At 38.4% G+C, this 15051-nt stretch overlaps 1 protein-coding gene across 1 annotated transcript in view; it reads left to right on the forward strand.

Moving 5' to 3' along the window:
* The window catches only part of LOC114037753, a 188314-nt gene that overhangs the window by 11927 nt on the left and 161336 nt on the right, over positions 1 to 15051 (forward strand). Inside the window, exons 6-10 of the mRNA XM_027854705.1 lie at positions 147 to 315; positions 6477 to 6634; positions 7447 to 7599; positions 8721 to 8822; positions 9493 to 9654. Coding sequence (XP_027710506.1) covers positions 147 to 315; positions 6477 to 6634; positions 7447 to 7599; positions 8721 to 8822; positions 9493 to 9654 — 744 coding nt within the window. The remainder of the gene's footprint in view (positions 1 to 146; positions 316 to 6476; positions 6635 to 7446; positions 7600 to 8720; positions 8823 to 9492; positions 9655 to 15051) is intronic.

The following is a 15051-nucleotide window of genomic DNA, read 5'->3' on the forward strand; positions in this document are numbered from 1 at the left end:
TATAGATATATATATAGATATATCTATATATAGATATATATATAGATTTCTCTGTGTGTGTATCTGTGTAAAATAAAGTCACATCTCTAAGCCTCACTCTGGAGCTTTCTAATGTTTTCCTCCTCAATTTGGTTTTTTGTCCACAGGTGTTGCAGTACCTGCCCATATCTGATAGGTTGGAAGTAGCTGTACAGGAACACCCTGAAGTGGGTCAAGAAAATGGAGATGTGTACACTGGATATACAGACCCTGAGTCTCTGTCTACTGACAGCCAGAATTCTAGCTATCCAGCTTCTTCAGAAACCAGCACTTCAGGTGAAAAATTACTCACCTTTCACCTTTGAAAATAGAGGAGAGGTGTGTGTATGTATGTAAGTTTGTCATTTTAAATATGAGGATTGCTTTGGTAGTTCAAGGTTGAATCTGTCCTACATACTGTCAAGTTACATTTCAATTATGTTAGAATTATAGTAGCTTAATGGGCTAATTAGGATGCCCCAGCAACTAATGTCCAGCACGAGAATCAAATTGGATTAACGTTCATAGTTCTGATTTAAAATATCAAAGTTTACTAGGAAAATGCAAGATGTAAGATAATATTTGTAAAAGCACTTAACACAGTACCTAGTACGTGGTAGGCACTATATAAATGTTTATCCCATTCCTCTTCCCTTATGTGTGAAATATACAGGCAGACATTCTCACTCACCAACAATCAATGATCATCAGTGCTGAAGATAGGAGACATTATGAAAAGTGATTAGAGAAAATTGATATCTTTTTTCTGATTGTCAGAATTATTTCTAAAATAACTTCTAAATTTTCATTTGCTATAAATTCCCTAAAGAAGCAGAGAAGGTTATTCCATGAAGCTGAGGGACCATTATATTGTCCCTAAGCCTAAAATAGGCTCATTATTTTAACTTGGTGTGACTAATTACATCTCAGGAAACAAAGCCAGTAGAGAGAAAAGGATGGGATTGACTCTCACTGGTCACCTTTATCCTCCCCTCAAAGAGATACCCTATGTCCACCAGTGTTACACCAAGAAAACAATAAGAAGAAAAAGATAGGTTTTTGTGAGAACAAAGCAGGTTGGGATTGTTGAAAGCACTGCCAATTTTACAAATATCGGTCAGTCAATAAACATTTTTTAAATGCCTACTATGTTCCAAGCACTGTGCCAAGTGCTTTGAATACAGGATGAGGCAAAAGAGAGTCCCTGCCCTGGTGCAACTAGGTGGTGCAGTGAATAGAGCACCGGCCATAGAGTCAGGAGGACCTGAGTTCAAATCCAACCTCAGGCACATAATGCTTACTATCTGGGTGATTCTGGGCAAGTGACTTAACTCCAATTGCCTCTCCAAAAAAATAAAACAAAACTAAAAAAAAAAAGAAAAAGAAAGAGGGAGTCGCTGCCCTCAAGGAGCTTACAATCTAATGAATATGATCTAGCCCAAACTCCTTTTCCTAGTCAGTTCTAGGTTCGGCTCTATAGGCAATGCATAATATCCATCCAAGACTGATGAATATATTAATGAAAAAATTCTACAGACTGCCCTTCTGCATGTCATAATTTGGGCAAGATATGTTTTTCCAATGTGGGTATTTAGACCAATCTCTTTAGCATTGCTGTAAATTTTGATGAGGAAGGCATTATATTTCTCTGGGACTCTATGCAATTACTATAAAGCCACCTGGGAATTTAGACAACTTCACTGTTGATAGTGAATCCTTTTGTTTGTATTGCATGCAGGACATCTTCCATAGCTTAGACAAGCTTAAGTGCCCTATATGTGGTTTCCCATTTCTTTTCTCTGTATTTTTGCACAGCCTGTCCCCCATGCCTAAAATGCCCTTGCTTCTCACCTTTACCTCTATGTCATCTCCTTTAAAAGGCCTTCCTGATTCCCCAAGTTGTTAGTACCACTTCCCAGACATTGCACATTTACTTTGTAAGTATACTGTTTTTACATACCTGTTACCAGATTCTATTTCTCCAGTAAAATATAAACTCTGAGGGCAGGGACTGTCTTCCTTTTATTTTTGTATCACTAGCACCTAGAACAGTGCCTGACACATAAGAGGCACTTAATAAATGTGTATTGGTTAATTGATTGTTGATAAATCTCCCTAGTTTGATGTTAATACTAAGCACATTATGGAACAAAGCTCTCTCTGTAGCCAGACCTGCCCTAGATTTCTATGTTTTCTTTTCATATTTATGGACTACACCTTGTTTAATGAGAGCCTTCAATGCCATATTTTGTGTTAACGCATCAAGTACTATTTTTAAAAAATACACAATCGTAGCAGTGGAATCTTGTATTCTCTAGACCTCTTAATCAATTGTATAACTCTAATTGATTTGGCATGTTTTAGAAAATGGTCTACAAAAACTTAACTGTTCCTCTCTCAGATTTTCATCAAGATCTCCCTTGATGGATACATAGACTATTTTTATAAAATTTTTAGACATATATGAAAGTAGCCTTATGGATTGGTAATTACTGATTTAATCTTGGTTACTTTTTAAAAAATAAATTAAAATACTATCTATGATCTTGTCCGTTCTTTTGGAATCTTCTTCTCTCTGAGATATTGTGGAAATTGATCCTTGGGTGTCTTTGAAATTATACCATCTCTAACAGGTTCCTTTTCCAAGTATTTGGTTAGGTCCAGTCACAATCCCTGATTTTACCTTTTTAAGTGCCATTGCTTATTTTTCCTATAGCATATCAATTGGCAGAATCCAAATGTGGTGATTCCAATATTATCACTGTTGATCACTATGTAAATGCTGGCAGTTTTGTTCCATTTCATAGATGTTTCTTTTCCTTTTGACTTCATCTTCAAATGTTTTGGGTAAAAACTGACTTAGCTAGGTCTGAAAATGCGTTCTCTATAAGCTTATTTTTTCCTTATCTGCTTGTCACTATTTTGTTAGGTGATGCAGATTATAGTATTCCAGCCTGGCTGTCATTTCCTTCCACTTGATAAAATCAAATATTTACGGGATGATAATAGTTTCTGATTTCTTTTAGCAGCCATGTGTTGACTATTTTGCTCTGGTTAATCTTCTCTAAGAAATAATGATAGAATCAATGTTTTTATGTTTGTTTGCTTCCCATTTCTTAGTATCTGTATATTTAAAGAGATTGGATGAGTCACATAGTCTTATCTTTTTTTTTATTCTAGATGCATTATTTTATTTTCTAACATTTATTTTTTTTAAATTTTGAGTTCCAGTTCTCTCTGCCTCCTGCTTCTCCTCCACTCATTGAGAAGGCAAACATTATCAGTCTTATCTTCTTATCTTTATGCTTTCCTCTAATTTGTCATTTGCCCTAACCAGTGGGTGAGCCGTCTGCCCATAGACATTTAGTTCTAAAATGACTGCCATATCCATAACCATTTGCTCCCTGACTTAAGATATAATCAATTTCATTTTTAATGTAATTTTATAATGTTTATCATGATCATTGCTTTCTGACTGTCTTCTCGAGGAAATCTGTATAAGGGATGACACAGTTTCAAAAGCTCTCAAGTATCAATTTCCATATCTCGAGGAGAAGATTCAAAAGAATGGAAAAGATCTCATATAGTACTTTTGTCCAAAAAAGTAACCAGAAGAAATCAGTAACTTACTGACCCATAAACCCTACTTTCATATTTCTTTAAACTCTTTATGAGAATTGCTTATGCCTTTTTTTTTCATCTAGGGAATAAGGAGGGGTGGGAGATTTGTAGGAAGCCATTGGCCTCTTTTATATCTGTAACTATTTTTCAGCATAGTTTCCACTGTTCTCCATGGATCCACTCTCATGTTGAAATAAGGTTCATCATAAAATTGTCTTCATTCTTTGTATAAATTGCAATTACCTTCCTGGTGATTTATTTGTTTAGTATTATGAGAACCACAAGCTGAGAAGGCCAGCTGTCCATGAAATCACCTTTTTTGTTACCTTTTGTCACTTAATGGAACCAGCTTCACGAATTGCTTCTCTGAAGAGCTACCCTTCCATTTTGGCTGTAGCTTCTTTATGTTTTCTGGTTTCACTTATAGTGAGAATGACAATATAGATGTCTTCTAGTAGTATATCAAATCATCGGTCAGATATAACCTTTAAAAAGACACTCAAGAGTTAAACTAATGTTTGCAGATGGTCTAAGAACTATGTTATTCTTCAGATTCCCCTGCCACTGTTAGGGATAGGGTTAAGGACAGGGATATGGACTAAACTCATGCTTTCATTGATGTCAGAAATTCTCAAATGAGGTGACATTCTTTACCAATGCGGTCCAGAGCCTTCTCTGCAACTTATAGCCTTAGAGTTGCCTAGAATACCATGAGGTTGAGTACCTTTTGTACCTCATGTACCTAGTACATGAGCCATATGTGTTAGAAGTAGGACTGTCATTTTGTCATATGAAATATGATTTGATTTTATTTGCTTCTGTATTGTTCTTTTAAAATTGATTTATATGCACTTCGGGAAGCTTTCTGCTCAATACTATAGTATCGTAGCATATTATAATAATAACTCAGTTATAGTCAGGAATGTGCTGGTAAATGTTTAACAACAAGGTCTGGGAAGGGGGAGTATACATCACACACTTTTTTTTTTTTTTGGTGTGTGGGGCAATTGGGGTTAAGTGAATTGCCCAGAGTCACACGGAGAGTGAGTGTTATGTGTCTGAGGTCGGATTTGAACTTGGGTCCTCCTGACTCCAGGGCCAGTGCTCTGTCCACTGTGCCACCTAACTGCTCCTACATCACACACTTTTAAGGTTAATCTGCATTATTAATGTTTTCTTCATCAATGAAACAATAATAGTAGGTGCCAGTTTCCAAGGTGTAAATGCTCATGCTGAAAATTTAACAATTGGCGAACTAGTTTATGATGACTCCAGCATGGCCCTAGTTATAGGGCACTTCACTGGTTAGAAAGTACTTTCCTCAGAATAACCCTGTGAATTGGTGCAAGTATTATCCCCATTTGATGGATGAAGAAATTGACTCAGAGAATTTAAATGACTTGCCCATAGCCACATAATATTAGAGTCACATCTTAAACCTCAGTTTCCAGCCAGCATTCTTTCTAGTACATTGTGAATATCACCTGAAGGCAATTAAAACATGGGTGTTCTCTAAAAAGGCTGAGATCATCAGTTCCTTATCAGAAATGTAACCCTCTTTTCTAGCTTTGTTTCTATGGCACAATCAGATCATACTTTCAACTTGGAGCAATTTCTAGAACATAACATGCTGTGACATGAAGACTACTTAGCATCTCTGAGGTCCTTTTTGTAATAAGTAGCCTGATTCCCTGAATCCTGCCCTCCTTCAGTTCTCATTTGACCTCTGCTATCTGAAGACTTGACACTGCCCTAGGCTCTGGAGCCGGAGATTTGGCTCCTAGGAGGGAGAAATAGAAAGAACCAAGGATCAATATTTATGACATATTTTATTATTATTATTATTTAATTAATGTCAATGAGTAGTGATTGATTGTGATATTATTAATTAATAATAACCTTTGAATCCCCCTTGTTGCAATGCTTTGTATATCCTGGGCTCTAAATAAATATTGGATGAATGGATGAATACACAGACCTTTGTCTGAATGTGGTCTAACCAAATTCTTGCAATGCAGATACAAATATGTAAAAGCAGTTTTGTTTGGGAGGCTTTTCTTCCAAATTTAGGCAAGAAAAATATCTCAGATCTAGAAAATTCAATGGGAAGAGATTTTGTTCTGTTTCCCAGCAGTCAAAATGAGTAGTGGATAAGAATATCATTGTTATTATTATAAGTAATTTGTTGTTGTTGTTTGTCCTTCATTTTTGAAGAGGACTATGACATAAGGGAGATGATGCCTTGACATGCAAGTGAATTAAAGTGAGAGAGGGCGGTACAAAGTTACCAGCCTCAGTCCTTCGGAGCTATCTGGGTCCAGTGGTGATATATAGATCAGAACAACTGGAAATGGCCCTGGATGCAGTTGGAGACCTTGGCCTTTTCAAGCTAAGGTCTTTCCTAGGTCTCAGTTTGTCTGAGACAACACTCCTTCAGTGATTAAGGCTTAATAAGAATTGAGGCAGAGAATGGCCTCTTTACCTAATCGAAATAAACAAATATTAGAAGTAGTAACAATAACCTACATTTACAAAGCACTTTCCTTGCAATCGCCTTGTGAGGCAGGTACTTCAATATTATGATCCTCATTTTAAATATGAAAAAACTGAGGCTTAGAGAGGTTCATACTCACCTAGGATCACACAACTAATAATTGTCAGAGGCAAGTTTTGAACCCAGGCTTTCTGATTCCAAGTCTAGTGTTCTTTCCACCTCAGCTACTACCTAGATGTGGAGGAGAAGCTTCTTCCCACTGCTTCTACCAGATTCTCCATTTCTCCTCCTAGAGGTATGCTTGCTGCTTTTTAGTATATTTGATTTTTGGTTTCTTTTTCAGGGTCAATCAGAAAAGAAACTACCTCTATTCTGCCCCACCATAAAACAGAAGCCATAGAACTGAAGCCTCAGCTAGAACTCCTTCTGTCTCATTTCAACATCTGCTACAACATAGAGGATCTAAAGAATTCTGCTGACGAGATGGAGCTCTTTTCCCTGGTACTTGAAAAACTCTGTATCTAAATGCAGGTGTTCTAAAAGAGAAGTGTGAAAGCAAGACTGGAGTCCAAGGAAGAGAAAGTGCTCCAAGAGAGTCCCCCCACAGAGGGGTCCAAATAGAGAGAGAGCTGTTTCCATAGTCCCTATAGACCACAGAAGGGGAGATTCCTCCAACAAGGAGCCTTTCCCCACTGACACTGTCACTCCCAATCATCTTCAGCACAGCCCTAGTCAGTGGGAACCAATCAGAAATTTCCTGTGCCATCCCAGCAAGATGTTTGTCTCTTTGGAAGGGGCCGGAGCACATGTCTAGCTCCTTGGGAGGTCCTCCAGCTCTACAAATTAGGGATTTCCTTTATCACTCCATTACACAGGGAAAAAATATATATTTAATTAAAAACATTAAACATCAGTGCAAACAACAAAATTTATTTAGCTACTATTTAAATGATTTTCATGCATAAAATATAATAACATTGTTTATCATTCCCTCTAAGTCCCCATTTAGGATTTTTAAGGATTCCTGCTCTCACTACTTTTACTTGGTATAGCATGAGGAAATTCTATCAACTGTAATGAGACAGGGGAAATATATTAACAAAGATTAACTTTAGAAATGAAGAGGTCAAAATATCATTTGCAGATGACATGATGGTGTTACCTATAAAATCAATCACCTCAGCTCAAAGGCATTTTAGAATACAATGTTTGCTATTATCCTAGAACCTGGTGAACCAATGGTCACTTTTTCAGTCACCAAATTCCTGATGCTTCCTCTGGGACTCTTACCTCCCTTTCCCTGTCCCTTTTAGGTTGTTCAGAAGTTTCAGAGCATCTTCTGTGAACAACAGAGATTGAAAATATTTCCAGCCTATGATGTGAAGGTGGCTAAAGTTGAAAACCAGGATTTATTAAAACCTAGCATGACTTTTAAAAAGACAGCCAATTGGATTCCCTTCATAAAGGTAAAGATAGCTACCTGCTCCTGGTCTTGTGTCTCTTTATGGTGGCAACTGACAGATAAATTTCCAGGATGTCATGCTACTAAGCAGTTTTCAGAACCAACAGGTCTCCATCCCCACTCCTGGAGCAAGTCCTGCAGGATGTGGGGAGAATCCAACACAGATTCTAGGTATCTTGGGCTCATAGGCTTATAAATCTGTTGCTAGAAGGGACTTCAGAGGCCATCTAGTTCAATCTCCTCATTTTAAAGATAAGGAGACTAAGTCTCAGAGAAGTTAAGTGACTTTCCCAAAGTCACACAGGTAGTAAGCATCAGAATTGGGATTTGAACCTAACATGCATGTATTTTTGACTCATAATGTGCATATGTCTGCACCAATTCATGTTATCTGTTAGCATGTCACATATACATATGTGTCAGTAAATGTCAGTATATGTATTGCTGATGTACCCAATATGTATATATTGTCACTGTATACATGTGTCTATGTGTCACTATATTCGTGTTTCAGTATATGTGTGTATACATAAGAGTGTCAGTGTATGTTAATAATACCTGCATCAGTGTATATTAACACAAGCCTAGCAGTTGGACTAACCTTATGTGTCACTGTCAGCTAAACTAGTATGAATTTTCCAGAGCCATTTACATTTTGGAAGAATAAGTAATTCTTTCAAATAGAATTGAGAGGGATTGCTTTCTAATGGCACAATTTCAAAGAGATATTTTGGAGCAGGGAAGTTTTTCCTAAATCTTCAGATCACATTTTCTGCTCACGCATATACTTGATTATGATATATTTAATATCCTTCGTAACTAAAGATGTTGCAGTATGTGTCTCAAACTGAGCTTCTGCATTTATGAGAGGTGTGCCCCAATGGTCAGCACCAGCTGCCACTGCAGCTGCTACTGCTGTGGTGTCTGTCTGTGTATCTATGAACTTACTGTACTGTTCCCACTCTCACGGTATCTTAGCTCTCTGACAAAATTCCTCATCCCAGCCTCTACCTTTAATCATGCATTTCATTATAGTCTGAAACTTGACTGTTTGGGGGAATAATACTTGAGAATTTGTTACATCATGATGATGATGATGATGGTGATGATGAAATCGTCACACAGATTAAGCTGAAACTTGATCCTTGGCAACAGAAGCTTTTGACCAAACTAAAAGAACGAAACAGAATCGATGCATTGATGCAACTGCACACAAAGTTTTTGAAGGTGAGGCTTGTTCATTTTTAAATACTCTCAATCTGTCTTGCTGGAGTCACGTCCAAGAGATCTTAACTTTATTACTTAAATGTGAGTGCGATGACTTATATGAAGGACATCTCTAACAATGATGACAAGTTTGGTCTTGCAGGGAGTAAGTGTAGCCTGATAGAAAGCAATGTGGTTGGAGGGTCAGAAGACTTGACTTCTCTCTCTAGTCCTGGCTCTCCCACCAACTGCTTAAATGTGATTTTGAATAAATCATTCGATATCTCTAGATCTTGTGGTATCATAGGAATTAGAGGGGAAAGGGCCACAAAGATTGTCTAATCTAACCCCCTCTCTTCACAAATAAGGAAACTGTGGGATTAAATGGCTTTCCCTAGGTTAGAGGAGTAGTAAAAAGGGGAATTGTGATTGAAAGCATACTCTTTCTGACTCCAGAGCCAATCCTCTTTTCATCACCCTATGTTGCCTTGCATTTTCCTTAGCTGCAAAATGAGGATCTTAGATTAGATGGTGTTTTAAATGCCTTCTGGACAGCTAGACAGTGGCTAGAGTGCCAGGCATGAAGAGAACAAATCTTATTAAAATAGCTTGAAGTAGCACCACATCATGCTATTGAGAAAAAGTGTGGTGCTTCTCCTGACCATTTGTCCTCTTCTTTGTTCCCATTGAGGTTTCCAACTCACTGCGAGTGATGGAGGCACTGCAGGCTCATGCATCAGCAACCCTGGAGCCAGCTTCCCCGCTTCATTCCTTTGTGAATCCCCGGGGTGTGGACCAGTGCACCTATGATCGAATCTGGGAGGAAATTTATAGCAACATCAACCTTCACCAGGTATTACAGCTAGAAGTAATGGGCACACCTCACAGCAAGCACGGAGGGCTGTGTATGTAGGAAATATGCAACATTAGCATTTTGCTTTGAGAACTTTTTGAGTGGCCCTTCCTAGAAGAGCTAGCTTCATCATCAACATCATCCAAAACAAGAAACACTTAATTGTTCAGCACTCACTATCAGATGTCAGTGGATACAAAGAGACTCTTGCCCTCAAGGGGATTAAGCTCTATTTGGGAAGAAAGGACCTATGTTTTAAAAGACAGACAATAATTAAACGGAACATAGATTGTGTGCCAGTAAAAGAGAGGCAGAAGAAAAATAAATTGTGGTCAGAGGGAAGTGCCAAGTTTTAAAGCTAAAGAGCTAGAGCAGCTCTTGAGTAACAGCAGTCAGACAGGGCATGGTAATGCCAGTGGGTGATGCTGTGGTCCGTGGGGTCGCAAAGAGTCGGACATGATTGAATGAATGAACAACAACAATAACTCCAGTGGGTAGCTAGCATATTGAAGATACAGTATGGTGTAGCAAATGGAGCTCTGGACTAGGAGTCAAGGAGACCTATGTTCAAATCCTGCCTCAGAGACTTCCATGCTAAGTTACTGGGTGTCATTTGTAAAAAAAAAAAAAAATAAAGGTGCTGGGTTTGATGCCTTGTAAAGTCCCTTCTAGCTCTAAATATACAATCTTATTAGACTGAGAAGATTGGAATGAAGCTGGGACCACTGTAATAGAGAGTGGCTATAGCAATAGAGTTGAAGCGTCTCTATACAGATGACTCCAAAGCAATATAGTCATCTTTATTCTCTCTTGAGCTCTAGTCTTACATTGCCACTAGTGGCCAATTACCTCCACCTAGATGTCCTGCTGGAACCTCGAACTCATCCCCTTATTCCTAAAATTGCCCTGACTCCATTATTTCTCCACCATCTTTCCAGTCACTTACACTTGAAATAATGATGTCATCTTCAACTCTTTTCCCTCCCTTCCCCCCATCCTTTTGATTCAATCTCTACAGTACCTCTCACATCATGGCCTTCCTTTCTATTTTACGTAGTGGTTTAGGCTTTTATTACATCTCACCTCATCTTCATAAATGGTTCCCCAACCTTTAATCCCTCCCCTTTCTAGTCCATTCTTCACATAGCTGCCAAAAATAATCTATTAAAGTACATGTCTGGCTGTGTCACTCCCCTGCTCAACAATCTTCATTAGTTCCCTGTTGCCTCTAGAATATGATATAAACTCTTAGCCAGCCTTATTTCATATTACTGTCTTTCACATGCTCCATGTTCCACTCTACAAACGGATACTAATTGTTCCCTGATCTTTTCCTGCCTCCATATTTTTGCATAAACCACCTCTTGTACCTTCTTATATCTCTCTGTTGGAATCCTTCTCTTTCTTGAATCGATCAAGAAGCTTTTAATAGTTACTATGTGCCAGTAACCTTGTTAGACCCTATACAAATATAAAAACGAAATAGACCTTGCCCTCAAGGAGTTCACATTCTGAGGGAAATAACATATACATATATAATATATATCATATACCATATACCATATATACTTACATACATATCTGTATATACATGTAGTATCTGTATATATGTATATACAATATATATTTTTTAAAATTTTTATTGGATATGTGGTTTTACAGAGGTACAGATTCCCAGTGATGAATTTCCTTCAGCAATGCAGAATGATGCCTCTCCAACCTGTGGTCTTAGAGAGTTGCCTGGGGCACTGAAGGGTTAAATGCTTTGGCCAAAGGAAGGAAGGAAAGTAAAAAAGAAGGAAGAAAGGAAATAAACATTTATTAAATGCCTATTATGTACCAGCTATTGTGCTAAGTGCTTACAAATATTATTTCATTTGGTCTTTGTAACAAGCCTGAGAGGTGATAGGTGCCATTATTATCCTCATTTTATAGTTAAGGAAACTGAGGCAAACAGAGGTTAAGAAACTTGCTCAAGGTCACACGGCTAGTATCTGAGGCTACATTTGAACTCAGGTCATCCTGACTCCAGGTCCAGGACTTTACTCATTGTGCTACCTAGCTACGTCTCTATGTATCTGAGTCAAGCCTTCAGCATATATATGTTTATATATCTTGGATAGACACTGCAGAAGGACAGTGAACTGGGCCCAGAATGGAATAGCACCAAAAGAATATTGACTTAGGAAAAGCTTGCACTTAGGAAAACTGTTAACGATGGTCTTATTATCTGTTCACATGCCTCTGTACAAAATATAGGGGAAAGAACCTGGACCTGTGATTTCATTGATGATGGGAACCTGTGGACAAGGAAACTCCCTCTACTAAAGCAGGGCAGCACCTTCCCTGTAGCTTATTGTCTTAGATATCTGCCTAAGAACGACGAAAGGTTAAGGGACTTGCTCAGGGTCACACAACCAGTATGTATGTATAAGAGGAAGGATCCCCACTCAGGTTTTTCTTTCTCTGAGATCAGCTCTCTCTACACAAAGGTTTGGTTTTCTCTATACAAAACGGACACAAATAGAAAAAAGCATTTCAGATAGATCAGGGGTTCTTAATCTATGTGAGTGTGTATGTGTGTGAGATGGATTTATTTACAATCTGGTAACACAGATCCCTTCTCAGAACAATGTTTTTAAATGCATTAAATAAAATATGTAGGATTACGAAGAAAACTAACCATATTGAATACAGTTATCAAAATACTTTTAAAAACACATGTTCAGGGAGCCCAGGTTAAGAACTCCTGACCTAGACAATAAGTGTTTGTTGAATTTCATTGAAAGCAGGAAATGCTGGGAATAGAGAGCAGTAACCACAGTGGAAGGAGGAAATCCAGGCAATAGTGAGTGAGCTAGGAGAGGGCTCCTTCTCCTTTCACCAGGTCTCCAGTGGTCGTGCCCACTGAGGGAGTTAGCCATTATTTTCTCTTTATCTCTGCTACTGCTTTCCTGTATTTGCAGAGGTAACAACATTTGCCTGTAGCAAAAGGAAATATAGAGAGACCTTTGGCAAAGGTGTGGGTTGTATAAAACTGCCCAAACGTTGAAAAAGTAAGAAAACCACTTCCTCTGGCCCTTCACTGACTCACAAATGTTGTTCTTGGAACTGGCCAAGGAGGAAACACAGCTCTGGGTACTGGACACATAAAACATTTTACAGTAAGAAGGCCTTAAGGAGTCTTAGGAGCCCTTCCACCTCAGGGTCCTGAGGGGTAAATCATCATCTTCACATCTTAGAAGCTCCTCAAGTCTTGAAAAAGGGGAAAGTGTCCAGCCCTCAGCCTGGGCTCCCATTATCTGAGGAGAGGAAATGCTTAAGAACAGCTGCATAACTACCAAATTGTTTTCTATTTTACCTAAACAACATCTACCTTCCTACATATACTGTTTCATAGAAACTTCAACGTTTCAGTTCATTGGGATCATTGTGTCATGTAGTGGGGCCTTCTCCATACTCCCTGACTTCTAGAAAACAGCTCCTCATGTGGCCTTTGGCATGGAGATCAAGGTCAACATTAACCACTATAAGGAGCTGCAGGAGTGTGAATCTTATCACAAAGTGTTCTGTTGTTGGTTTGTAAAGTCCTGAATGAATTTTAACAACTGCATACTGACACATATCCCTCAGAGATGTCAAAAGAAACTCTTCTGAAGTTGTCAAGTCACAATACTTATCTGGTTAACACTGATTTGAAGGAAGAGAGCAAACATTTATTAAGCTCCTGCCTGTCCAGCACTGTGCTAAGTGCTTTACAGATATCATCATTTCACAACAATGCTGTTATTATCCCCATTTTACAATTGAGGAAACTGAGGCAAGCAGAGGTGAAGTCACTTGCCCAGGGTCATATAGCTAGTAAGCATCTAACAACTAATTTGAACTCATGACTCCAGGCCCAGCACTCTATCTACTGGGTCAACCTAACTGCCCTAGAAGCATTAATTGAGAACCTATTGGGAGAAGCTAGCTGGATCTGTATTTGCATATGAGCAACTTCTTTTTTCTTTAGCTGATGACAAAAGAGTGAGCTAAATAAATTTTCAAGGTTCCTTCTAATCCTCTGGTTCTCATCTATTTTGTTAAACCAAGCAAAAAAAAAAAACAACTATACTGGCTCTAAAAAAAATAGCATGCTAAGAAATCAGGGGCTGGGTAAATATTCTAATAAAAGACTCTATTTTGATACTTGGTTTGAATGTAAGCTCCCCGAGGTTAGAGACTGTTTTGTTTTTCTCTTTATATCATTCACACAAATTCTTGGAAGTAAAGGATTATATCATTTTTGTTTTTGTATTCCTAAGGCCCAGCCTGGCACATAATGAAGTGATTAATAAGTGTTTGCTGATTGTTTGGTTGATGGATAGATGCAGTGGATGGGTGATTTCATCAGCACACATTTCTTCACCAATACAAATCATCCTGTGTGGTTTGTTGTTATGCTCCATAAAGAATCCCTCCAAGGAACCGGAGGTCCACCTGTATTATCTGTCATGCCTTGCTATAAGTCCTCATTGCTGTTTTTTGTTTTTAATTTTTATTTTTAGTTTTCAACATTTACTTCCACAAGATTTTGAGTTCCAAAATTTTCACCCATCTCACCCCTCCCCCCACCCCAAGATGGCATGCATTCTGAATATCCCTTCCCCTAGTCTGCTTTCCCTGCTATCTCTCCCCCTCTTCCCCTTCTGTTTTCCTGTAGGGCAGGATAGATTTCTGTACCCCATTTCCTGTATTTCTTATTTCCCAGTTGCATGTAAAAACATTTTTTTTAAACATGTGTTTTTAAAACTTTGGGTTCCAAATTTTCTCCCTTCCTCCCTCCCCACCCACCCTCATTGAAAAGGCAAGCAACTCAATATAGGTTATACATGTGCAGTTATGCAAAACACTTCCATAGTAGACATGCTGTGAAAAACTAACTGTATTTCCTTTAATCCTATCCCACCCCCCCCTTCTATTCTTTCTTTTGACCCTGTCCCTTCTCAGAAGTATTTGCTTCTGATTACCCCCTTTCCCAATCTGCCTTCCTCTCTATCATCCCCCTACTCTCTTGTCCCCTTCCCCTCCTATTTTCCTGTAGGGTAAGACAGATTTCCATACCCAATTGAGTGTGCATGTTATTCCCTCCTTAAGTCAAATCCTATGAGAATAAGATTCACTCATTCCCTCTCACCTTCCCCCATTTCCCCTCCACTGTAAGAGCCTTTTCTTTTCTGTTTTTTTTTTGTGAGATAATTTACCCCGTTCTACCTTTCCCTTTCTCCTTCTCCTAGTATAATCCTCTCTCACCCCTTAATTTTATTTTCCAGATATGACCCTTTCATGTTCAACTCACCCTGTACCCTCTATCTATCTATCTATCTATCTATCTATCTATCTATCTATCTATCT

Source organism: Vombatus ursinus, unplaced genomic scaffold, assembly GCF_900497805.2.
Source record: "Vombatus ursinus unplaced genomic scaffold, bare-nosed wombat genome assembly UNPS02000582.1, whole genome shotgun sequence".
Classification (NCBI taxonomy): Eukaryota; Metazoa; Chordata; class Mammalia; order Diprotodontia; family Vombatidae; genus Vombatus; species Vombatus ursinus.